Here is a 26,952-nt window from a genome sequence, read left to right on the forward strand (position 1 = left end):
TGGTGGCTTCAATTCACACCTGATCAATTTACTTCATTTACAAGTGTTTGGTGGTTGTATTATTGACAGTAAAAGCCTAAACCTTAAATATATGATGACCCAATTTTTTCCGATGTATTTCCAAGAAAAAAACATAGTCTTGTATTCAGAACAATATGGTCGTTTCAATCGCTGAATCAAAAATGAATGAGAATTAAATGTCAAAGCCCTAAAACAGACAATTAATCGTCATAATCGCCAAAGAACCAAAAAAAGACAATTAATCGCCGTAATCGCAATGATTTATTAGACAATTAATTGTCAATCACATTTCATAATCGTGACAGCCCTAGCGATAACAAGCCCATTAAGAGTGGCAATTTTGAAAGACTAATCAGCAACAACATGAGGTGTGATACTGCTTCTGCTGGATATGAGGACTGGGCAAGAAGTGTTGGTATTGCTCCCGGTTTCAGTAGCAACCTCATTGAAAGTCCAGCGTTGTACTGGCCCTCATTCGTGAAGCAGTCCGGCGTGAAATGATTGGCGCAAACGTGAAATACTTTACCGATTCTCAGCGGGACATTGCCTTCATAAATGAAATTTAACCATGCTGTTCTCTGTAACTCAGCTTGCGGGAGTCTATGGAGACAGTTATGCTGGTCGGTATATCCTAATACAGAACAACTGTAGTGCCTCCGTGGCACAGACATTGTGTAGATCCAGTGACGATCTAACGATGGCGACTGTTGTACTTCCCACATGGGACTGTGGCTGAGTCCAAAATCGCATACTCAATGAGTAGGTACTCAATTTCAGTAGGTACGTACTCAACGGGGCTAAATGGGTACGTACTGTTTTCCCTGAATGGGTGTAGTATGAATGCGATAGGCCGTTGTCCGCCATATTGATGATCTTCTTTTCCTTTTTAATGGCGGGGAGCAAATTACTTTTGTGGTGCATGTCCGCCACCTACTGTACTACTGTACATGGGCCAGAGATTAACCATGCGACGTAATAACAAGCGCAACAATTTAAATTATGAGAGAGAGGTGCATTAACATCAATAATGCTAACTTTACCTTCCATGAGTTTTCCCAGCATTTGCAACATGTTTGTAATGCCTTCACAAAGGAGATGTTGGGTAGCTGCTCGAGGATCTCGCCTTAGGAGAGCACTGCTGATTTTATTGTCAAGGAATATAAGTATTATTGCTTATAAATTAAATGTACCCTAGAAATGCATTGCTAGCCCACACATACACTTGTGCACAATATTATTGATAAGTGCTGACCAAATTATATATTGTATTAAAATAGGGTACTAAATGTAATTGTATTGCCATATGCCATCTATGCATTAATACAGACTACAAAAATGTGAATGGATACGTTTTCAGTGACGCAATGACATAATGCATGAAGTAATGTAATATATTTTATTTACAGAAAACTATAGAATAAACATGAATAAAAAATACGTACATTTGATTAATTATTAATTATTATTATTATTAATTATAATAATTATTAATACATATACAAGTAAACATCACATAAATCAAAGCTTTATTTCAATTTATTGTTGTAACAAATTATCCTGTATCTATAGGCGTTGAACCCCACACCCTACTGCCATCTCGCAGCTGACCACCGTCGCCACATCCGTGATGTTAACGAGTGTACTCATCTGTCTCTGTAACAGTCAAACAAGATTCAAGTGACCTCTGTGATTTGTGCTCAATACTGCATTTAAATGTGGAGGTAGTTGCACATGTGTTAACTCGCTGTTTATTCAATTCACATTTTCCTGAATTCATCAACAGTACTAATGAACAAATAAAATATATACATTATGTTTAGTTACTTAAGTAAATATGTTTATTTACATAACTTATATGTATCTATGCAAGCAGTGAGGTTTCGGACATACTATTCGTTCGCCTACTATATAGTATGGCAGTATGCGATTTCGGATTCAGCCTGTGTCTAAGCAAATAGGGCAGATCGTCACCACTGCTGGGCGGGCTTTGCCGTTGAGTGACGACATTAACGGCAGAATTCAAATCTTTGCTTTTACCAGCAGGGTTTTTGAATTACGCAAATTATTAAAAAAGGAGTGAGCACATTTTTAACTGTTTAGACTGCTTGTTTACAGACACTGTGGACACGTATTAATGTTTTAACATTATAAAAGTGAATTTTGCAAAATACGTGCCCTTTAAGGTAGATTAAATGCACATGATCAGAACACAGCTCGTTCACTTTAAAATCCTGGGAAAAATCAAAACAATTCGTCTTTACTATATGACTATATACTGCTATTTCATACTTACAATGCACGGCAGTGTTATTTGATTTACTATATCACATAGGCCTACATCATGTTTTACTGCTGTAACGGGTTTACCGGATAAATAAAATAACATCTTTTATCTTTTTATGGTCCAAAGTTAATACAGAAAAAAGCCATTTCCACAGTGAAAAAACATTTGTTTTTATATAACACGTACGTAAATTAAACTATATTACCTGGGTGTTTTGTTCTATGATTCAAATAAATATCAGAAACAATCTCTAAACTACATGTCTCTTTTATTCTCGACTACTGCAACGTGGTAATTTATTCTGTTGCTTGTCTTGTCTACAACATATCACTGAACATGGTGCTATCTAGTGGATTCTCACGAATAACAGGCACAAATAATGGATTTCACATTTCCTTATGACAACCATTAATTTTAAAGTAGCTATAATTGAGATACGAAGCAACTAGAGACATGGTAAATTTGTATGAGGCGTCTAGTTATATATATATATATATATATATATATATATATAATGTCTATGTCTATGGCACAGAGCCTGTGTGGTCAGAACGCGCATGCGTCAAGCGATGCTGACACCGGATGCACTGTCATGTAGCTCGTGTGTTTGGTTGCATTGCAATCTATGGAGGAGTCAGAAAGCTTCCAAAACTTCCAAAACTACCTTAATTGGCGTTCTGGGGAAAAACGGAGGCCCTAGGGATGTTAAACTATTTGATAGTCATTAATGGCAGAATTATCTTTTTTTGGTCGGAGTTCCCATTTAAGTATCAGTGCTCCTTTTCCCTGCTTGTAGACATTCATGTTTGTTATTTTAGCGACATCTAGTGGACACCACTAGACATGCCATATAAACCTTGACCTCGCAGTGAAGCTGATAACAGTTTTCTTCTTCAGGACTTTGTTTTGTGCCCAGACAGAGGATGGCATGTATATTGAGCCCTCACAGGAAAAGCTGTTTGTTCGCTGTGAGAAGCCACAGAAGAAGCGGAGGATGATGAAACACGGCTAAAACAAACACACCTGATCATCCTCACATGTTAACATGTGTTCACCCCCAGCAGGACTTATTGGGTATCAAGTGACTATATGCACGGTAACTTCATGTTTCATAAGAAAGCTCAGGAATTTCCAGTGAATCGACAGCTATAGGATCCCAGTCAGCAAATTTCATTTGGTGCAGATCTGTCCCAAATAAACTACTGACCTGTGAACCACTTAGGAAAGTGAATTATGGCCCAAATCTGGTGCCAAAACTCAACCAAATCTGTGCCATAATTCTGTTGGGAAAAGTATATATACTGATATATAGACATTCTTTTATATTGCTGCATACTTAATTTAAACACATTTTGTTAAACATCTGAAGAGTCTGTTTTTAGACAGATTTTTCTATGACCATTATTTTATCCATTGCTCGAATTGAATCATGTCTTATGAGGGGTCCTCACCATGATGTTTTTTTTGGGGGGTCCAAGAAATGTATTTTAAAATAGTTTTTAATAGAAAATATTGTAAAACAGTTTTAAATATATTATCGGAATGTCTATTTACTCTTACCTTGTTGGCAGAGGCTATTTACACAAACTCCACCCACCAGTATCTGATTGGAATAGAGAGAGAGAGAGAGAGAGAGAGAGAGAGAATTATCCCAAAAAAAGAGTATAAAACAACGATTTTTGGCCAGCAAATATGGGCATGTTTTAAATAGAAAGAAGAAAGTGGTATATCAGCGATGTGACAGAAAATCCTCTTTACATTGCTGAGTACTTCATTAAGCCAACACAACACTAGCTTTGTTGTTTCGGATAGAAGCATCTGCCAAGTGCCAAATGTGAAATGTTATGTTACTCAATATAAATCCATAAGCTTTTGGTCAAAAGAACCAGTGCGCTAAATTCAGGTTTGGCCGACAAAAACAATTTCATGATTTCCAGTTTGAGGTGGAGAAATATCCTAAATCTGCGGTGTCTGGAATGCAGCATTAAATCTGTTTATGCATGTGTCTATTGTTGAGATGCCACAAAATTTGTACGTTGAATCACACTCAATAAATTGTGCTACAATTTAAGGTCATTCAACATGATTTTTTTATTTCTTATTTTGACCTTTAAAGCCAAAATGGTTGAAACCAAAATGGATAAACAGCTTCATCTAAAAAAGTTAAGTTTAATATGTATGCTAGTAGGCATTTGCCTTCTCATCCCACATCATACATAAGAAAAACACATGATATAAGACAACTTATAACCATTAGATACCAATCTGCAAATAATGCAGTGTCAAATAAAAAACAAGCTGTCATAAAGGTTTAGACATTTTACAATTGCAATATCTGCCATTAAAAGCAAACTATTTTATCTTGTGTGTATAAATTGGTATTTATAAAACTGCAAAAAGCTTTTTTACCTTTTTATACATTACATATTCCATGGAGGTACATTTTATATTTGAATTTTTTCATCATTTATAAAATGATGGCAGTTAGAGGAAGGCAACCAGTGGAAGGCAACTTATTTTTTCTTATTAATATTTGAATCTCTTTAGCGCTTTGACAATTAACAATCATTAAAGACAACATAAATGTATTTAACATTCACCTTCAAAGAGAAATCTGCATTTGTCAATAATGTTTATGAATGTGGTGTCAATGTGCCTGCAATCATAATTCATCAGAGATGAAAATGGGGAAGTGACTGTGGTTTAAGACGTTTCTCAAACTGTACTCTAATGTCCTGTAATGGCTTGAAGACTCAAGCATCTGTTCTATTGAAATAAACTGTTGCACAACAAAATGAACACTGCCCAATTAAAAGCATTTACTTAAACACATGGGCATATTTGAACAAGTAATAAGAGGAGCTTTTGATCAAGGCTATTTTATTAATGCATTTCAAGTACTTCAAAAATTACATGTTGCTCAATACTTCTTTGCAAAGTATTTATTAAAGTATTTATTAAAAAGTTTCAAAAGTCAGCCCAAATAGAAGAGAGGAAAAAAACAAAAATAAAGCAAAGCAAGATAAAGAAAGAAAATATACATTACTGTATAAAACACAGCGGACATTAAAATTAAACAGTAGTATTAGACATTTTATCCATCTTATGTATCATATTCTGTATCCGCACACCATGCATGTGTATCAGTGCACTGTACTTATAAACTTAAAGCGAGACAAGCAAAACAATGTAAATCATTTCAAAATCATTCAAATTCCTAGGCCAAATCCACCCAAACCCCCTACCACAGAATAACAGAAATTATGCATCACTCTTGAAGCCAACTGCAGTTCAAGCTCCTTAAAACTCCCTCTCCCATCAACATTTAAAGAGAGACAGAGAAAAGCGATTCTTTTTTCTAAAGAAAACAAAAGCAGATTATCAATGTATTTGGTAGGACCTGTTAAATGCAGGTCAAATGATTTGTTTGAGAGGACAGACTTTTGAACATGTTACAGAATAACATAATACTTAAAAGAATAAGGATGTTTTTGTCTGTTGAGGTACAAAATTGAATGACAACTGCTCTGTGAAGCACATACGGTTCAACTCTCTAACTGTGTAAGAGACACACAGAGAAGACAAAACTCTAAAAGCACATTTAGAGATAAAAAAATTAAAACGGTTTCCTCTCAGACCTACAGAAAGACCAATCAACACTCACATGTACCAGGGCTGGAACAGTAACAAATGACAGATATTCAACCTGGACTAAACAGCCAGTAGTGTTTCTGTGTTAAAAAATGATTACGATTCTGTATGCAAAACCAGAAACAGAATATTCATTTACATGGCTGGCTGACACTATACAGGCAAGATGGACATTGTCTTATTGTCAGCTATAATAGAGATAATGACTGAAAATTGTAAGAAAATTCCTTTGAATAAATATTGATTGGTGTGTGTATCGGCCACCATTTCCATGATGTAAACACTGTTCTGTTACCTACATCCTATTGCAAAATTGTACATATTGTATGTATTAAAACAAAACCCTTCTGTGATGTTGTGCTTAACTTCTCTCGAGTCTGTTTCCAGTACAATACATAAATGCAAAAATGCAGCTCTTTAGCTCGTGTTTGTTATGAAATGATATTAAAGCAACCAATCAAAAGAAACTGGGGGAAAAATAGGCATGCAAACCAAATAAATCTTTTTGACCAAAGCGCATCTAGTAAAAGGTGTTTCACCAACAGAATCCTGAGTGTCAGTCATAACATTCTAATAATCATTATCCAACAGCATCATGTCTGAGAAACCCCAACTGTATACTGTGATATCTGTACAACTGCACCCAAAGAGACAATAAGTATGATTGAATGAAAAACGCTTCTTAACCTTTTTTAAAACATCTCTACATTGCTATACGAGTCTCTGCAAAGATTTCTTTCAGTCTAGCCTTGATTGGCAAAACACTCATGTGACATCACGCTCATCTCCACAGGAGGGTGCCAATTCCAAAAAGGGAGTAAGAACAAACTAATTCCGATATGGGGAGAGCTGAGGAGTAGGCTGAGGAAAAACAATTGATAAGTGAAAAAACATAACATCTTGTCCTCTTGCTCATCACTAGCTTCTGACATTTCTTTGAGTTAAGCAACAAAAGCTTTGCTGGCTCCCAGAGCAGTGGTTTCATACAAACTTTTTTTTTTTTTTTTTAAGTATAGTCCTGTGAAGTCCACGTGGTATTTTGTGTCATTGCCAGTTTCTTAGTTTGCAGACGGAGCCCATTGATTGATTCAGGTAACTCTTTGGAGTGAAGTGTTTCCCACTGTAGGCACTAGAAAGAACCAAGGCAATGAGGAGGCCGACTCAGCGTTGCAGCTGACCCATCTGATAGTTCTCTCTCTGCTGGCGCTGGTGACGCTGTGGCTGGGTCTGTGCAGTGGGGTGCTGGGCTCTTCTTCTCTTCAGTGTGCCTACAGTAACACAAACACACAGGTATAATCGTATATATTTACATCCCATTTCTGTTCAAGCTCATTACAATTTTTAATGATCGAAGGCAAACAAACAAGATCAGGGGTAAACAAGGTCAAACAAGTTGATTGTGACTAAAGTTAGAAAATCCTTAGTTATTTGCCTTTTGCAAAAGCCTGAACCAAACCTCTGGCTTTGAGGTTGATTACTTGGCTGAGGCTCAGAGAAAGGTAATTTCAAGCGCGACTGCTGAATAAGAATGAAACAACCTCTTCACAATTGAGAACTACCATGTCGATATTCAGTAAGCAAAAAAAAAACATAAGACTTAATTGATTATCGAAACTGTGCTCAAGCTAAACTAAAACAAAAAAAGTGATCATTTTGTTATACACAAATCTGAACCGTATCTCTGAACGTGCACAGTGATGTGTGTGTGAAGATCTTTAGGCATTGCTTTGGATGGCTGGAGTTTATTTCAGGATGTGGTTTGTTACATTTTGAGGTATAATACCTGGAAGGGGTTTGGGTGGGGGCAGTTTAGGGTTGCTACTAGGTGTGTGCACACTGCAGATCTTGATGAATCCAGCCATCAGCATGATGAGAGCAATGCCCATTAACAGCACAGCCCACCAGTGCTTCTGAAACACACAAAAACATTCACAGTGAGATCAATCATCCTTTAGAAAATTGTCAATGGAATCATGTCATATTTGGCATTTTTAACTGAAGCCACAATGCACAGATGTTTTAAAGCATAAGTGAAACACTTGCCACTATCCACTGGGCGATGCTTGTATAAAGCTCAGGGTCAAAGATGGCCTTCTTAAGTCTGGCCAGAGGACCGTCAGCATCCACCAGCCTGCACTTCATGAACACATCACAGTAACCTTTGAAATCATTACAAGGAGAGCCGGGCTGCAACGTAGTGCTCCTTCCATTAAAGTACTTGGCCCATATTTCTGAACCAGTGCTGCTGCACGTATTGGGTTGACCTAGAGAGGAAAGAGAAGATTTGTTACAATTTTGAGTTATTACTAGCATCATTGAAGAGAAACTTTTTAAAAAAACCTTTGAGAGTTTTCAGGTACTCACCCTTCTCCATACAGCACACGTGACACAGTTCTGTGTCGTCTTTCCCTTCCTCGCTGGCACACGTGCAAACATCCAGACCGTACTTCTGACAGATAGAGCCAGAGCAACTCTGAGAGAAAGAAGGAGAAATGAGTGTCCTTAGACAATATACTTTATAAACCATCTCCTTAATTCGTAAGAAATATACAAGAATATATAAGAACTACATAGACAAATGGAGACTTCGTAAGTTTTTATATGCGTTTTTGTCTTTGACAATACTGCAAAGCTAAGCTGCATTGGAACAATGCACATTGTGAAAAGCGCTATATAAATAAAATTAAATTGAATTGAATTGAATACTGAACTTTACTTGAATCGTACCAATGACTTGGAAATCGTCTTACATCTAAATCTATATTCTATTCTTTATTAAGTAGCTAAAAAGGCCAAACTCGATAACTCGCACAGGTCATGCGGCACCTACCCCACTAAGGCAGACTTGGGTATTTCCGTGGCAGGCTGTGAAGTTTTCTTTGGGTGTTGAGGTGGGGCATTGGGCAGTGTTTCCATTGCACATGCCCTTGAGAGCACACTCCGAATCCTCCCTGCACTTCGTATCCTTACTGGAAAAGGCACATTGAGATGTGCAGCATGGACCCTGACTTGGACTGCATGTGAACATAATAGTATGAACTTAATGACAAGTACCATTCACTTATTGTTACCAATATATTCAGCTCAATGCAACCTTAAGCTCTCTTTATTAGGACAATGCAAGCAAAATAGAAAATGCAGGAAAGACACAGCTGCTTTACTGGCCAGTGGAATATGTCAGGCTGTTACAACATTAGTGTATAATTAATATACTGTATGCATATGTATTTAACATATACCAAGTGCTGATAGAAAGTTAGGTGTTCATATTCTGCTCAACAGATGTAAGATCAGATCATTCAGGTTATTTGTACGCACCAGCAGCGAGCGGTAGGTTTCAGTGTACACTTCACCCCATCTTGCTCATTGGCACTATAGCAGCACTCGTTTTTGCACTGGTCGCTGTATCCACAGTCACACTGCTCATTAGCCTCAACCAAACCATTACCGCAGATGGGATGACCAGATTCTGAACAAGGACAAGACATGAAGAGATGAAGGAAATAAATAGGAGAAAGATATGTCAGTATCAATCAATCTTCAAAAAGAAAATCTTGCTACACGATTAGGACTGGTAGGACTTGTTTCTGCAACTTTAATGTAATACCACCATGCCATGAGTTCCATTTGCTTTACTTGTGGTGATATCTCATGGCCAGGCACACACAAAATCTGCATAACTCAGCAAAAACCTCAGTACACTTCTACAAGAAATACAATCCTCCAGCCCTTCCATTTGCATTTTGTCAAACTGGATGCCCTTTACACAATCTTAGTTTTATTTCAAATATTGGATTATCGAAACCACTCTGCACTCCCCTGAAATCAGCACAGACAACATAAAATACAGAATAAATCTGGGTCTGATCATGGTTTGTCGATTATAGTGACTGAACCAGCAACCTTATGGTAATCAGCCCTAAGATCAACTACAACACAACACAATATTTTTTTTTAAACTTTACGTTCATTACCTCAAGAAATCCAATGCCATATTTTTGTTGGAGAATAAAACCTCACCGACAAAGCAGATGGATCTCTTTCTTTCCAGCACCTGGCTGATGTTACGAATGCTACAGATGGAGAACTTATTATTGTTGTGCTTGTCTCCCGATGTGGCTCTGGCATACATGATGTAGTTGCCTCTCTCTTTCAGATCCTGAGTCTTAGACTCACCTGGAGTGCATTCAATTCCTGAGTCATGCTGGAAGACGGAGAGAGAAACAGGATGAGAGACGAGGTGTCATCAGCAACAAGCATATAAACACACTTCTCTAAGAATCTACTCTCCCGGTTTTTGGGAGTGGACTGCATCTGAACTATAGGCATTTGGCAGACACTATAATCCTCTTAAATGCCTCAAAGCTGTTTGACAAAACCACAACATGCAACCCTATTTTTCAGTGTGTCATGGGTACATTTACATTCTTAGCATTTGCTTCTTATTTAAAGCGAGTTACCAAATACTAGGTTAAGTCGTAAAGAAAGTCTCACCAGATTAATCTGACAAATGAAAACCCCTTTAAATAATCAGAAGGAAGTACTATAAAGAGTGCTTCAATCTCGGAGCATCTGAGAATAAAATGTCATGTTCATAAATGATTCAGCAGAGATGTCTGGGATGCTGGACAGAAGCTCGGTAGACTCACCGGAGAGCCAAAATTGTGTCCGACCTCGTGAGCGAAGGTGATGTGAGAGACTTTAGGAGGAACGTGTGAAGCGTAGTTCTGAACTGTGATGATGCCAGTGTTCAGAGACTTTTGCTTCTTGTCAGAGTATTCCTTGTTCTTCTCACATATCCCACCAGAGCTTCCTGAAATCACACAGAAGAACACAAGACATTACACACTTTAAGCTTCGTTACAAGAAGATGACAAATACGTGCTGTTTGGAGTAAACACAAGTGTTGAACTGAAGAGAGAGGGTGACAGTGGAGGGCTCTGACAGTGGTTCAGATGCCCACACAGGATATGCCACTGAATACAAACAACCCACTTAAAGTACACAGATGGCAGAGACACACATGCTACTCTGACATCAGAACATAGAGTAACACTCACACAATGCTTAAGCATTTTAGAAACAAAATTACGTGAACTGACAAAATTTCAAAAAGTCCAAAAGTTTACAAAAATCCAATCCAAATGCTACAGTAGGTGAGCCAGACCTCTTAAAATCCTAAATCTCAGAAGAAGCTTAGAAATGAACATTTATGATGTATTGTGTTTTAATCCTTTCCCAACACTGAACCGACCGTGCAAAAGAAGGTTATTCAGCATCATTATTATTACAGACTACATCAGCAAGTTTGGAGGCATAGCATCCAATCAGAAATCAGTCAGCTGTACTGAACAAACAAAAACAAAACACACAGACACAAAACAAGTTTCCTGCATACGAATACAATGCACTCACAGTTTCACGACTAGTTTGATCACGGTTTGCATTAGGGCTGGGCGATGTGACGATGTTATCGTATATAGCCGATGTCTCGCAAATATCCCAATGTCGATTACAACAGACAGATACCAGACGATAATTGATAATAATGGAAAATACGCGTTATAACATTATCATGCGATGTAGGCTTTAGCGTGAACACTAATGTTCATATGCCCAGGCAGTCAGTAACAGTGACAGAATTTTGGAAACGCTGTTTTGTTGGGTCAGTTGAAAGTGCTGCTGTTTTCTAGACCAGATAGAGCAAGAGAAAGACGAGCTGCGTCGGCAAAGAAAAACCTCACGCTCGCGAGGCTGTACCGGTGTTCAAATTGTCCTACCCTGTCAGATTTTCCTACCACAGGGCAAAACTTTATATAATCTAAACCACATCGACAAAATAAACAGGTAGGATGATTTTACAATGCAAAATACCCTGTCAGATAGATAGTCCTGTTATCTTAAAATAAACACATTTACAGCGTAAATACCCAATCAAATTGTACTATATGTAGAATGATTTAACAACGAAAATACACTATCATATTCCCGTAGCAGTATAAAATAAACAGGTAGGAAGATTTTATAGCGCAAAAAAATGACGTAACATTGATGTTCGCATGCCTGGTAGGATATTCTGACGGGAAGGATGAAATTTAAACATTTTTCTACTGCATAAAAGCTTTATGGTTTATCTATGCGCTTTACCCGATGAAAGAAGTCACAGCAACACTGGTTTGAGGTGTGCGTGGCGTGACTGTGTGTGCACGCGTGTTTTGTTTGGCACTTGGCGGGTCCGGAACAAATTACCTCCCAGTCTGTATCCGCAGATTGATCGTCTGCGCAACGTTGCATGAAGTCAAACACACCCGATATTATCGGACATCGCGGTGATTTTAAAGTCGATAATCGATAATGTTTTTAAACACATCGCCCAGCCCTAGTTTGCATTGCACAGTGGTTCACTGACAGCAGCTGCAGGTGTCACTAGTGACCACTACATTTACATGAATTCATTCAGCAGACATTTTTATCCAAAGTAGTGATGTCACGATACTGGAATTTCTAACTTCGATTCAATACCTAAAAAAATATCGATATTCGATACCATTTTCGATACCACAGGGAATAAACTGCCATAGCAATAAGGCCCTAAATTTTTTAAATTTTATTTGAAGTTAAATTGCACAAGACTTGACAATGAGGTATATATTTTTACATTATTTATTGATTGTTAATCTAATGTTAATTTTACTAATACATTTACTATTTAAAATCAAAGTTGTATTTGTCAGTATTAATGGACCAGACCCTGTTGAAAAAAACAGCTTATGCTGGTTTGGTATGTTTTGATGCTGGTTTGCTGGTTTAAACTGTTCATGTGCTGGTTTAAGCTGTTCATATGCTGGTTTAAGCTGGTCCTTAGCTGGTTTAAGATCAAACCAGCATCGATCAAAACATACCTTACCCAGCATATGCTGTTTTTTTCAACAGGGGAGCTTACATAAATAGTTGTATTTTTTAACTAACATTTAAAAGAGATTAATAAATACTTGAACAAATGTATTGCTCATTCATTGTTCGTTAATGTTAGTTAATAGCCTACATTTTTATGATTCAATTTTTTTTATTTGGCTAAATTGGCTTTTATTCACATAGGCCCATACTGTAATCATTGATCAGCAGAAATGCAAACTTTAAACGCGAGAAGTGTTGCAGAGACTCCGCACTGGACATCTTTCTAACATTAACAACTTTTAACGGGAGCGAATGAGACGAGTGGATGAATCATTGAACAGCGCACATACATAGAGCGCTATGGTAAACACGGAAGTGCAAACGTGTATCACACGCGAGAACTGTTGCGGAGACTTTACCCGCACCAGCATTATTTCAAACATCAAATTAACCAGAGCGAACGAGACGAGTGGATGAAATCATTGATGAGCGCACATAAAGACAGAAACACGTGCATTAAACATGAGAACTGTTGCGGAGACTCTGTACTAACATAAACAACATATAACCAGGGCGACTGAAACGAGTGGATAAAATTATTGATCAGCGCACATACATGGATCACTATGGTAAACACGGGAAGCGTAACGAGCGTGCACCACGCCAGATGTGTTACTGAGACTGGCCATCTTTTCTAACATAAACACGATTTAACTGCCACAAAAGAGTCAAGTATGTGAGAGGAGGCGGAGCTCTGTTGTTATGCGTTCACGTGCAGTGTGTGTTAACTCACTGTCGGAAAAGAGAAAGAGAGCGGGAACGCGCAGCTGATATCGATACGTGGGACATGGGTATTGGAACCGTTTCAGATTTCTCAGTATCGATACGTATCGAAATATCGATATTTTTGACAACACTAATCCAAAGCAACTAACAAATAAGACCGCAACAATAAGTACAGTAAACAATTAAAACCGACAATTGGTACAATGTGAATTTACCTATATTGATTGTTAGAATGGTTTTGTGTTTGTGTTTCTTTAAGAACAGTGTCAAAGCTTTGTTAATACAAGAAGTTAAGTTTTGGTATGTTTCGAAAAGACATCACATATTTTAAGTGCACAGCTTTAAAAAATAAAATGCAATATAATATACATACTGTAACTACTGTATGTCTTGAGAGGTGTATATAGACCTTACAGAATGAAGCGTTACGTTTTTATTCCCTTAGAATGAGCTATTTGCATCTACATACACCGCGGGTCCCCTCACATGGAATTCGCCATGTTGTTTCTACAGGAGCCCTAAATGGACAAACTGCACTACAGAGAGCGTTTCCTAAATATGTTATCTCCTTCGCCAAATAAGCGAAAACGTGACAAACTCTTAATTCTGTGTCAGCCACGGTAGTGCTTCGAAAGGGGGGGGGGGGCGGGATTGAGCATTTCAACTCTTCAAATGTTCTTAGCACAAAATGAAAAAACATGTTCATTGTCCTTTAGTATTCAGTTCCATCTGCTGCATAAGCAGGACACTTACGCTAATGAGTACTACACTGTCTTACAGTTGGCTGAGGAGCTGAATACTTTATATCCTACATTAAACAAGTCCACGTAACATAAACGCTGATCACCTAAAGTTATTCATGTAAAAACTGCACTTTTTCATATACATTAATCAACAAACTATCTGCGTATCAAACAAGCGGTTACACCTCTATACACCTCCGCTACGTATGCGTGCATTTGATGTGTATCTGGGAAGTGAAGTCCTCAAGGTGACCTTACAGTCTGGATGAGCCGGAGAGGCGAGACAAATTCAGCACAAGCCTCCCTAGCAACAAGATATGAATAGAAACGCACACTTTAAAACTGATGACGAGAACGTCCTGAACGTCTAAGGTGTGCATGAGTGTGTTAAAGAAATGCATATCAGGGTTTTGATCAAGCACAGCTGAAGGGAAAGCTGTTTACTGTAATTCTTTGGCTTATTATGGATGCAGGCATTAATGCTGAGCTGCAGATGTATCCTTGTCTAAACATCTCTCCTTGAGACTAATGCAGTTTTGAGAACTCCTAAAAATGGAAAAATCAAGCTGTAAGTGCTGAACAAACAGCTTATTTAATAGAGGCGTGTGAGGGCAAAAAGTATCGTAACCTGAAGCTTAATGGTTTGTATTACACATATTTTCCTACTTATGAATATTTCTTCATCTGACTTAACCTAACACACGAGATCGGCAGGCAGTGTGAGGTTCATAGATGTGACTACGCCAATTCCACATTCAAGCAGCAGAGTTGATTCTCATCAATATCCTGTCTGCTAACCCTGCCTCCTCCTCCTCGACTCTGACATACACGATGATTTCATTTCAGATTAGCACCTACTGGTTTAGGTCTCAATGCACAGTCTGTCACTGCTGATACACACTGCTGTACCCAGCGACTGGAAAACCTCTTAAAAAGTGCTACTGCAGGTACCTGAAGGAGCCCCGACCCAGGCCAGGCCCAACACTCCGTCATCAAAGTCTCGGTCTGTGAACACGTAGGCTAGGCAGTAATCGTTGTGATTCTGCTCAGAGTTGAGCTCTAGAAATTTCTCCACACCGATGTTGGCAAACCGGAAAGGGTTTGAGGGGTCTTTTGTGTCCTCGGTTGTGTTGATCTGAGAAGCACACAAAGCATAGGCTATAAAGAACTGTATTACATGGGCACAATTCTAACCATCATTGGTCAGTCATCTGGGAGGATATCTGGTTTTATTGTGGTTTTTGGAATTATTTGAAATGGCTGATCGAAGTAAATATATGTAAAATCTCACGTTTTAATCTGACATTGGTGAAAACATTCCATCTATATAAAAGAAGGCCAGCAAACAATATCGGCTAGTTCACTGAATAATTACAGTTTATTTATTGCTTTCATAGATGTCTTATTAAAGAGTGAGACAGTAACTACAAACAGTCTTGATGCGTATTTCAATTCCAGTAAAGGATGGTGGCAATAATATTCACATTACAGAGCAGAATGCACCACATCTCGAAATTGATTTAGGCTGCAGCCAAGGACGACATCATCTCGCCACTGAAAAATCTGTTTTATCAGCTCTTGCAGAGACAGAAAAAGTAAAGGTCTGTGGTGCACAAAGACACATACTGATGAGCAACACTCACCCTGATTCTTTTCACCATGAAGCTGATGTTGCGGATGCCTTGAAAGTCTGTGCTTTGATAGATGGAGTCGATGGCCTTCACGTGACTGGAAATCTGCAGAACCCAACAAAAAAACCTAATAAAATGCACTATATGAAACATTGCATGCATGGTATCAGCGTAAGACACCTGTCGCACCTGTGCGATCACCGCCTCCCGGCTGCTGTAGTATTTGTAGAAGAGGTGATCTGTCTGGATGAAAAGCTGACAGGTGTTTTTCTCTGCCTGTGCTGCACGACGTCTCCTCAGGATCACCGGCCCGTCGACTCTCTCCTCGTCAGCGTCGTGCTTCGTCTGCTGCTACGGCACACATAAAAACTTCAGTAAAGAGAATACTTTATTTCACAGCTGACTTTTATATTACTCCGATGAAATACGGTTGTTATTAGATGAGTGGGTGGGGAAACGAATCATGGAAATGAAGGTAAATAAGGTTTAGCTGGTTACATTGGTTGCGTTCTCGGCTCAGTTCTGTGAGGGTGTGTGGGAGCTGACCTGGTTGGGCTCCTCCACTGCAGACGCCTGGTACTTCTTCATCCTCTCAAACACAGAGTGGTCAGCACAGCCACCCTCTGCTCCGTACTTATGAGGATAATCTGGGAGGTTAAAAGTCAGAGGTACATGTTTAACTCACAGCAAACTTGATCATCATTCCTTTTTCATTCATTCTTTTTAGTCGGTTTTGAATTAAATGTCCAATGTGCCATTTTTTGGAGGATCTTGACAGAAATGCAATACTATGTCTTCAGAGGTGTATAAAGAGCTTTCATAATGAAGAGTTATGTTTTTATTACCTTAGAATGAGCTATTTCTATCTACATACACAGCTACATGGAATTCACCATGTTGTTTCTACGGACAAACTACTTCACGAGCGTGTTTCCTGAATATGTTTTTTCCTTCAGCAAAGAAGGGAAAACGTGACAACGTCTCAGTCCTGTGTCAGCCACCATAGTGCTTCTAAAAGGAGTGAGCCATTGGTTGCAATTCGCAACCTCACAGCTAGAAGCCACTATATCATACACTGGACCTTTAAGGTACGATCCTCAAAGTGTTCATTCTGTCAAAAATTCTATTCATAATACGCCATTTCCCCGGGTTGTAAAAGTGATTCTAAGGTGAGTTCCACAGCAGAAGAATATGCTACCCAAACGAGACAGCATTGCATCAGAGCGAGACATTTGTCCTGAGGGAAGCCTGGCAGCAAGGAAACTACACACTAAAAATCACAACTTCACCTGCTACCAACTTCACCTATTCCTGTTACTTTAATGGGAACAGCACAAAGTGTGACTGTTGTTTTAGGTCTCAAACTTTTAGCGGCTGAACAGCATACTAAGTCTGGCATACCAATAATGCAGCTAATAACAGTGACAGTTCCTGTTATTTATGCTAATGCTTACATTTGCTTCTAGTAATGGCTGAGAAAAGAAAAGCTTCTGTACCTTCATTTGAGGTAAAACAATAAAAACTTCTGATTTAGCTAGAAACGTTGGAAAATGCAACAATATAGTGTTCAAACTCAACTGTATGTGATAGGTTGATGTGACATACAATTTTAAACACCTACGAACGCCATCACCTACTGAACAAAACATCTGCTACAGACTTGAAACCTCAAGAGACTAAAGGCGGAAGTACTGTCCTTCCGTCCGCATGACGCAATTTTCATCATCAGAAGGGTCCGCGGTCGTCCGCACACACCACATTTTTTGAGGCCGTGCCGCGTACAACAGCGCATGCGCGGAAAAGTGCCCTAGTCCACTAGGGGTCAATACACTCACAGAAAGTGTGCAGTGTACCGTTGTCGAAGAAGAATGATACAAAACAATCACGCTGAAACCAAGAACAGTAAGCTTAGAAGCATATCCTTCTCCATACTGTTTGGTTGTTGTTCTTGTTGTCTTGCTGTTTGCTCGGATAGTTTGCAATGGCGAAAATACTTCCTCAATTCCGCGTGTCTGTAAATGACGCGACTCAGCGCTGCCCTCTGACGGTCTGGTAGAGCACACATACTCATTTGTATTGCGCATGTGTTGAACTCGAACGTCCGCGCTTAATCCTTGATGAGTATGAGCAGGAAGCTGTGCGGACGCGTTTGTGCGCGAGACGGACACGGTATGTAATGAAACGGTCTCAGTATGTAATGTTGAGAGTGGTGATGACCAGTGCTGTGAAAGAAAGAAAGAAAGAAAGAAAGAAAGAAAGAAAGAAAGAAAGAAAGAAAGAAAGAAAGAAAGAAAGAAAGAAAGAAAGAAAGGTATATATTGAAATCCTGACAGCATCCATAATGCAAAAGCACCAGCTCATCTGCTGCTAGCAAGTTTGCAGACCAAAGTGATTTGCCAAGTCTACTTATGACTTTCAAATGAGCAGCCAATCAGGAAATGACCCGCTAGCCAGTGTTTGGATATCAACACATAAACACACAGATAGCCCTGGTTTCACACATGTGTCTATGTTGGTTAAATAAAATAAAAATAAATTTAACCACTATAATGTTTTATAACTATAAATATTATCCTACATTTGACCACAGTGCAACTGAAACTGCTGGTTCTGTTACGTGATCAGTATGTTCAGGCCCGGATTAAGAACTCAGAGGCCCCTGGGCACAAGTGTCTTATGGACCCCCCATACACACACATGCGCACAATAAAGTTTTAAATTAGCCTAGGGTACTATGTGTATGAAACACCTCTATGTTTCAGGATTACATTGACAAGTTACAAACTATGATCACAACCTGAAGGACAATATCAACACCTGTACACATCCTCCATCATACAGGATTTACAACAAGATTGCAACAAGGCCTTCCTGGACCAGCAACAACAATATTAAGACCTTTCCCTGCATACTGTAACTCACTGGCATATTCAAGCACACACTACCACACCTCAACCTTTAAATTCAGTTCTATCAGATTCTTCCATAATTCAACAGAAACATGCCAGATTCACAAAACTGTTCTTAAGAGAAAATATAAGAACTTTCTTCAGATAAATTACAGAAAGTTTTTAAAAATATTCTTAAATGCAATTCTAAAATATTTCCATCTTCATTTTTTCAAAGACTAAACGGGCAGGGCAGTCTTTGTCAATGATTATACTACAAGAGTAATTTGTCCATTTGTTAAACTTTATTTGTGTAACAAGCACCTCTCGACTCACGTTATTATGTAAGCGTGTAATGTGTTACAGTAAACGACATTAACAAGTATTATAAGTATTATTTAGCATATATATTATGACATCTTTTTTTTAAAAACATTTTGCGATGTATGTAAAAGCACTGTGGATTACCAATATTTAGCCTTCATTATTAGATAAAGGCAGTTACTGATCAACATTATATCAATATAAAATAATTCACAATTGGCAAGGAAACACCACCAAATGTAAAAAAACCTCTAATCTTTTAAGATTTAAGACAGCCACGAGGGTATATCAACTCATTATATTTACAACAATAAAATCGTTCTCATTGACATATTTTCAGTTTCTGTTGTCAGTTCATGACGCGACATCATCTAACAACTTAGAATAAAAAGCGGTGATTTCGACTATTTGTTCTTTCACACAGCCTCATGGTAACCATGTGCATATTTACCGACGAACTTTGTTCATATTTATATATCCAAACAGTCGATAACAGTAAGCGGGTTTCCATCACTCTGGTTTTATTCGTATTTTGAAGTTTCGCATCAGACACGAGTGATGGAAACGCCAAATTTCGAATTAAAAACCCTTAATTCGCAAAAAAGTTTTTAAGATCGCTTGAGGTGGTTTTTCATTTTTGCGAAAAAGGGTTAATGCGAATAATAGGAGATGGAAACGCATTTGCCGAATAAATTCCTCCAAAAAGTCACGTAACTGCACTATGAGACGGCGTAACCTGACTAACCAGAGTACTGATCTTGTTACACAGCATCAGAAATGTTGTGATGGTCATTCTTAAACGCCTGAGCAAAGTCGTCAAAGTATTCTGTAATTGCCTCTTAGAACTGTCACGACTGTGTTTCCCGAACAGCAGACATCCACAAAAGCAGCGCATTTATTGTGTTTTCTAATCGTCTGTTTGCGCAAGTATTATTATATATGAAAACTATTATATTCAGTGGCTTCTCTTACTTTTCTTACTGATATTTAGTGCCAGTTTATTAGGAAGTGACTAGTTGACTAGTTGGATGGAAACGGTGCTTATTCGCAAATGTTTTATGCGATATTCCAATTTTGCGCATAAGCTAAATTGGCAACTTTGGATGGAAACCCGGCTAGTGACAGGTTGTTGGAAACGCTGTTTTGTACTCATTTTATTGACGAGTTACCTGTCGTATGGTGCTGCTTCTTCCTGCCGGGAAAGGGAGACCTTGCGCTCGCGGGGCAGCACTGGCGATATTTTCCCACTGAATGAAAGCTAAGGTTTATCCAAGAAGTCGCTAGATTTGTCGCTATGCGCTTCTTCTAAACAAAATCCGATTAAATCAAAAGACAGACTTCCTAATTTAGAAACACTGTTTTGTGTGTGCACCTCCGTGTGCGCGGGAGAGAGAAGCGCACAGCAGAATGAATATGGCGTAAACGCTGTTATGTGAAAATGTTTTCTCTTGCCTGGGCCCCAAGCGCGCATGGGCCCCTGGGCCTGTGCCCATAATGCCCATTGGATAATCCGGCCCTGAGTATGTTGAGCTCTGCCCGGCACTGAGCTTCAATTAAAAAACAGAGCAATTATTTCAAGCAAGTTATTTCAAGCTCCTGGGTATTATTATAGTGTTTTCACCAAGAGATTAAAACAAAACGTTAAAAGCAGACATCTCCATCAGCCGGGAAAAGGGAAGTGGATGATCTCTATGTGAACAACATACAAACGTTCATAGAGCACCAGATTATTTTTGTGTTTTCTTTTCTGTGTCTAGTATCGTGGTCTCGTGTTGTTGAGATAAACTACCACTAAATAGCAGCATATATCAACACAAAATATGTCATAAAAACATTCTCCCCCTAATAGGCAATATTAACTCTTAATTCAAGAAATCTTAACTCAAGATTAAGAGGAGGAAAGAAGAATATGTGGGTTGAATTTGTCTTGGAGGTTGTTAGAAAGATTGCCACTCCACTGATCAGTGAGTCTGATTTCTGATAACAGCAACTCCATTTCTTCTCTCTGAAGATTTCATTGTTCGACACTCAATGCAGCTCCTTTCACATGCAAATCTACGACGGGTGGAACAAGAGAAACAACTGTCTAGAGCAGTGGTTCTCAAACAGTGGCACACGTAGGTACGTGAAGAGACCCCGGTGCTACGTGACACGACAGAAAACTCTACATATTAATTTACATTTCGTGCTTTAAATACAATTCCATATGTTTTTTTTTCATTGGTCGATGTAACTCAGGCGTGTGACAGGCAGCTCAAACACAGAGCGGGCTTGTGAGTCCCTCTCTCTCTTCCGACGAGCTGCGTGCAAATTAAGTTTCTTATATATTTCTGCACTTGAACCGCTTTATAAAGCTGTTGTTATTGCTGTAAAGTGCTAATTTAATTGAATTAAGTTGCGATTTAGTTTTGACGCGCCATTTTGACAAAAGCCGCTGCAGTAAAGTGTACGTCTCTCTGTTATATATACCGCTGTTCTCTTGATGTTTAAGTATACGTATTTAGTTATCTTCTGTGTTAAATATTCTTTCCACATTGTTTTTCTTTAATATACGTTTGTAGTCTTTCTGCAAGTCCCCACAAAGTTAATAAATCCCCCATAAGTCATTTTCAGAGCCCTGTTTACAGTGCACTACTAGAGGAAATGAGTGCAAAAGAAAATGATGAGTGCCTAGGATACCTGAAATCCATCTTCTGTCTCTGAGATGCGAAATCAAAGCTTGGCAAGCTTAAACCCCTAGATACATTTATTACTCTAAGTATTGTTGAAGCTATAAAGACTAAATCTAACCCCGACTGTAAAAAGTCGTGCCATGCCACAAGTGGCAGTGTAGAGCTAGTTGCAGTTCAATTGTTGTTATTTTGACTGATCTTTAAGAACAATGCAATAATACCAAATAAAAAAGTCTTGCAAACTAAGATGGAAGGTGACTGATAGCTTGCCAAATATGATCAAATCAACATCAAACAAGCTCCTGGATCGACATCGTGTCTTGGCCCCAATATAACATTCCTGTCAAACACTACTCCTCATACTAACCCCAGAGAGAAATGACGAGAGATATTACTGTGATTCAAGCTCCAATGCTAGGTCTAACCTCACTCTAAAATCTAATTGGCTGATAGTAATTTTGTTCCAGGACCAACAAGAATATTGTCCAAGAGCACATGCCTTAGGGAAAAATCATGATCACCAAAGGAGGAAACAAACACCTCCTATGTTGATTATGTCTTAACAAATGTAATAATATGCCAATAAAATAGCTGATATTTCACAAAGTGTATCAGTTACCAGTTATTTAGAAACTTGCATAGTAATGAATGCATATTTGTGGTCAATTTCATAATCTCTCAAAGACACATTGAGGTCTTTGTTCACAGCAGCCTCAAGGATACAGACACATCTCTCCCAAATCACTACATTACTCAAGTGAGAATCATTACCCATGAGTCAAGAAATAAAGGGATAGTACACCCAAAAATGAAAATTCTTTCATCATTTACTCCCTTTAATGATGCTAGCCCAATACTGTAAGTACGGCCATATGATTTCCGCGATGCAGAAAAAGTGGATTCTAATCGCAGAATCCAGGCATTAAAAAGGAATTCAATGTATAACGCGGAAAGGTGCAGAATTTTTTTTATCAGAAAATAGCACCGAACAGCTAATAAAATTCAATTTGTGCTTTAAATAACATTGGTAGTGATTCAGATGCAGTTTAAATATGTAATCTGCCTGTTCTGCATGTCTCTGAATGAATGATTCAAGCAGTTTCCTGTACTGCACCACTTCATTTGAGTAGAGGTGCTTCTCCATTCTTTTTTATGCATCCTCGTTTCCTTTCCTCGCTTCCTTTCCTCACATCTAAGCTCCACCCCTTCAGGATGGGAGGGAAGGGAGCAAGGAAAAGACGGGAGGACGGAGGAATTAAAAGAAGTGAAAAGGCCTATCCTCGGTCTCTTTAGAGTCACTTCAAAGTGTAGTCAATTAATGATGACTGCACATTGCACATTGAAAATATAAAAAATAAAGGTAAATACATACTTAAGGCAGATGTCATAATCCCCACTAGAATAAAATAAGTTAAATACATGGTTAAAAGTGATCAGAAATGTATATAAGCTATGTCTAATACATATGTATATGTACATATACATTTATTTATATTAATAAATTAACTATATGAATATTAACTATACTATCTGAAATATGTCGACATTTACAATAATATAATGCTTAATTACGTGTTTGAATATGATCTAAAGATATGACGATGTGCAAGGGGAGGAGAATTTATACGCGCGTCATCTTTAGTCGATAAAACACTTCCGCAAAGGAACAGCTGTGTATCCTCGCTCATGACTCCTCAGAAAGCCTCCTCGATCCTCGCCACCGCCCGGTACAATTAGAGAATTGAGATCGATCGGTTTCCGGGTCATAGGATTGAGGACGGAGGAGCGAGGAAACGAGGAGGCATATCCAGTACCTCAGAGATGACGTATTTTTGTAGGCTAACCCGGAAGTAAGCACCCCGCTGGTTCCCTCGACCGAAAGCCTATGCATACTTCCCATAGACTTTTGGAAGATCGCAAAAATAAGCTCTGTGATTAACAATGGTTTATGATGTTTACACGTTTTGTCTATCAAGATAATCTTTACAAATGAACACCACATTTGTTACTTTTGAAGCCGAAATACAATTGCCAGAAGTAAAACGCTAACACGATGCTATAAACAGACTACACTTAAGGTCGCTCGATATCAACGTCACCACCACCCAGCATCCAACAACTCTTTCAAACTTTATTAACAATGTGTTCCCTGGAAAGAAATTACTCCGTGAATGAATCCGCATCTACGTTTTAAGTCAAGAGATTTGTGCACATGTTGCATTTGTGAGCTTTATATGCGCGATGACGTCTAATGTCCCCGCCAAAGGAAGTAGTCACTTTTAGCAACCGCTGTTTTAAGACACAATAAGGCTTTAAAAAATCACAAGCGGGTTATAATTGGTGTGTTTTATGTCATAGAATAAAACATGAAAATATTTAGAGGTTTTGTTAACCACAGACCTTATTTTGGGCGATTTACCAAAAACCCATTCAAAAAACCCATAGACCTTGGAGCGATGGAACCGGAAGTCCTAAAATGCTAAATAGCTTCCGGGTTTTGCATACAAAAACACGTCATCTCTGAGCCTCCCTATTGAGAAGCACCCCTACTGTCAAACATGCATTAAAAAGTCTTTGTGACAAGCCGTCAAAATAAAAGTCTGGTTAACTTAAATTAACTATGACACACCCACATGAATAAACTATAGTATATTATATTATTTCCTTTATTAAAGTAAATGTAACAGTAAAATAGATTAATCTTAAATTTAAGTAGTAAAAACAAAAGAAAAAACTGAAAATGCACTGGAGAGATGCTGGTTTATATTAAAATAGTTGTGCATTACACCATATTTTTATGGATATTTTCCATAAGGTTCAAAAACACTGTAGTATCTAGGTGTCTTACTATAGTTAATGAGTAAATGAAGTATTTTTCATGTGGGCAAAAATATTACTATTGTAGCGTAAAAAAACCCCCGGAAAACACGGAATCCAGAAAAATTAAAACGGAAAACATGGAATTTGGGAAAAAATAAAGCATATTTCATGGGGCCCTAAATAAGAGACAAATAAGTCATTCTAAGCCATCCTTATTATAGAAACCGAAACTACATATGGTCAATGAAATCTTTCACAGTTTTTTTTATTCCATCATAAAAATGTTCCAGGCGGGTAGCTGTCAGACAAAAGAGTAAGCAAATGTATTTATTTTTAAAAATGTTATAGTACTTGTACAAAGAGAAACATACACACATTTCTAAGGCTGGCATGAACAGCCTATCGTCCTTCTTCTGACCTCTGTTCATGTGCTTCAATAGACTACTGTTAGCCACAATTAAATATCTCTCTTTACTTCTCATAGACACAAACACACAATCTGACCTCATCCAATCCTGCAGTAAAAATACATAGCACTCTTTTCATAAGTGATGAGAAATGAATGTCCTATTGTACATGAGACCGTCATCACAATCTGAAGTGAATAGTGAATCAAGGCACACAATAGTGTGTCTGATAAGTGATGATGTTTTCCACAGTGGACATGAGAACTGAGAACTTTTTAATAGTACTTGATTTACAGATAGAGAGAAATTTTCCTTCCCTAGTACACAACAGATGCCAGTTTTTCTTATGCTTATACTAGGGATGTAACAAATCACTCAGCTCACGATGCGATGCGATTCACGATACTGATCTCACAATACGATTTATTCACTATTGATTATTACAAAGTGAGTTGTGACAAATTAGAAATGAACAAGTGCCCTTTTATTATTTCTCAAATGTTGCACATTTCTTTGTAAAATAAAAATATATTTTCTGTCAAATAAAAAAACTAAACTGCAATTTTAAAACAAATTCCAAATCATATAAAAAATGTATACTATTTTAATACTTTTTTGCAAAACCCATAAAACAAACACTAAGGGTGACCAATAGTAGTGATTGATAAAAAAAACATAAATATTTTTTTTTATGGAGTAGCAAGGTTTCATTCTGAAGGTCACAAAATGTAAATTTTTGAGGTGGAATGTATAGATGATCGATTGCGTGCTTTGTTTAAGAAGTTCAATGGCAGCAGACAGGGGCGGACTGGGAAGCAAAAACGGCCCTGGAGTTTTCGGCCCACATCAGCCCTCCACCATTTCTTTCGACTGGGGTAGGGTGTTTGATTGCATCGGCCCTCCACCATTTCTGTCGACGCGAGGGGGGGGGGGCGGGAGGGGTGTTACATGTAAACATGTCCGTCTCGCTAATGCCATCGCGTTGCGTGCATTCGCGTTAATAACGTCCGTCTGTCCGGCCCAAGCGTCCATTCCGGCCCCTTACATTAGCGGCCCACCGGGGAAAAGTTCTGATACTCCAGATGACCGTTCTGGACTTTGACAGAATGTCCTACTGGTCAGTCCGCCCCTGGCAGCAGATTCTAACATATTCATTGGCTGTAAAGTATAGGCCTAAAAAATAAAAAAAAAAAAAAGTTCTGAACTGACAAAATAATCGCGTTTATTAACCGTGATAATTTTTTTGAGCAAAATAACCGTGATTATCATTTTACCCATGATCGTGCAGCCCTAACTTATATTATAATAGATTTTCAACTTGCTCACGGTGAATCATTACATCCGTAGCGTATACAGTAGTTATACAGTGCAATGCAAGCTAAAATACTGCATGAAGAGTAGCTAGATAACAACAAGCCTTTCATATCACAACTGTTATTACTATAGACAGTTTCAAAGCAACAACGTAAACAAAGGTTACTCATATGCACACTTTTGTGGCCCAAACTTAACTTCAGTACACATCCGCAATGAATAGAGCCCCTGTAGATTATTTCTGATAACAAGCAAAAGAAATAACAAGTAAATTACATTAGCTAGCAAGTTTAAAGTATGTCTAGCCAGTATTATTTTGGTTTACCAATAGATTGTTATTTTGTTTGTTTTATTAATTCTTATTGCTATTCCAGCATCTCAGGCAATATTCATGGGGATATATATATACCAGTCAATCCATACACAAGTCTGTTAAATACACAAGTCAATCCATACACAAGTCGATCAATACGCAAACTGGGGGGGGACAATTTGGAATACTCAATCAACCTAA

At 38.3% G+C, this 26,952-nt stretch overlaps 1 protein-coding gene across 2 annotated transcripts in view; it reads right to left on the reverse strand.

Moving 5' to 3' along the window:
• Window positions 1-5,146: 5,146 nt before the first annotated feature.
• The window catches only part of adam10a (ADAM metallopeptidase domain 10a), a 72,767-nt gene continuing 50,961 nt past the window's right edge, over window positions 5,147-26,952 (reverse strand). The window contains exons 5-16 of one of the 2 annotated variants that reach the window (XM_057334760.1): window positions 16,560-16,660; window positions 16,203-16,364; window positions 16,026-16,118; window positions 15,334-15,517; window positions 10,606-10,769; window positions 9,977-10,160; window positions 9,275-9,425; window positions 8,787-8,970; window positions 8,321-8,429; window positions 8,000-8,220; window positions 7,740-7,866; window positions 5,147-7,224 (exon numbers count right to left, since the gene is read on the reverse strand). In XM_057334760.1, the coding sequence (XP_057190743.1) occupies window positions 7,118-7,224; window positions 7,740-7,866; window positions 8,000-8,220; window positions 8,321-8,429; window positions 8,787-8,970; window positions 9,275-9,425; window positions 9,977-10,160; window positions 10,606-10,769; window positions 15,334-15,517; window positions 16,026-16,118; window positions 16,203-16,364; window positions 16,560-16,660 (1,787 nt within the window). In that variant the 3' untranslated portion in view covers window positions 5,147-7,117. The remainder of the gene's footprint in view (window positions 7,225-7,739; window positions 7,867-7,999; window positions 8,221-8,320; window positions 8,430-8,786; window positions 8,971-9,274; window positions 9,426-9,976; window positions 10,161-10,605; window positions 10,770-15,333; window positions 15,518-16,025; window positions 16,119-16,202; window positions 16,365-16,559; window positions 16,661-26,952) is intronic. The other variant, XM_057334769.1, reaches the window with a different exon arrangement.

Source organism: Triplophysa rosa, linkage group LG1, assembly GCF_024868665.1.
Source record: "Triplophysa rosa linkage group LG1, Trosa_1v2, whole genome shotgun sequence".
Classification (NCBI taxonomy): domain Eukaryota; kingdom Metazoa; phylum Chordata; class Actinopteri; order Cypriniformes; family Nemacheilidae; genus Triplophysa; species Triplophysa rosa.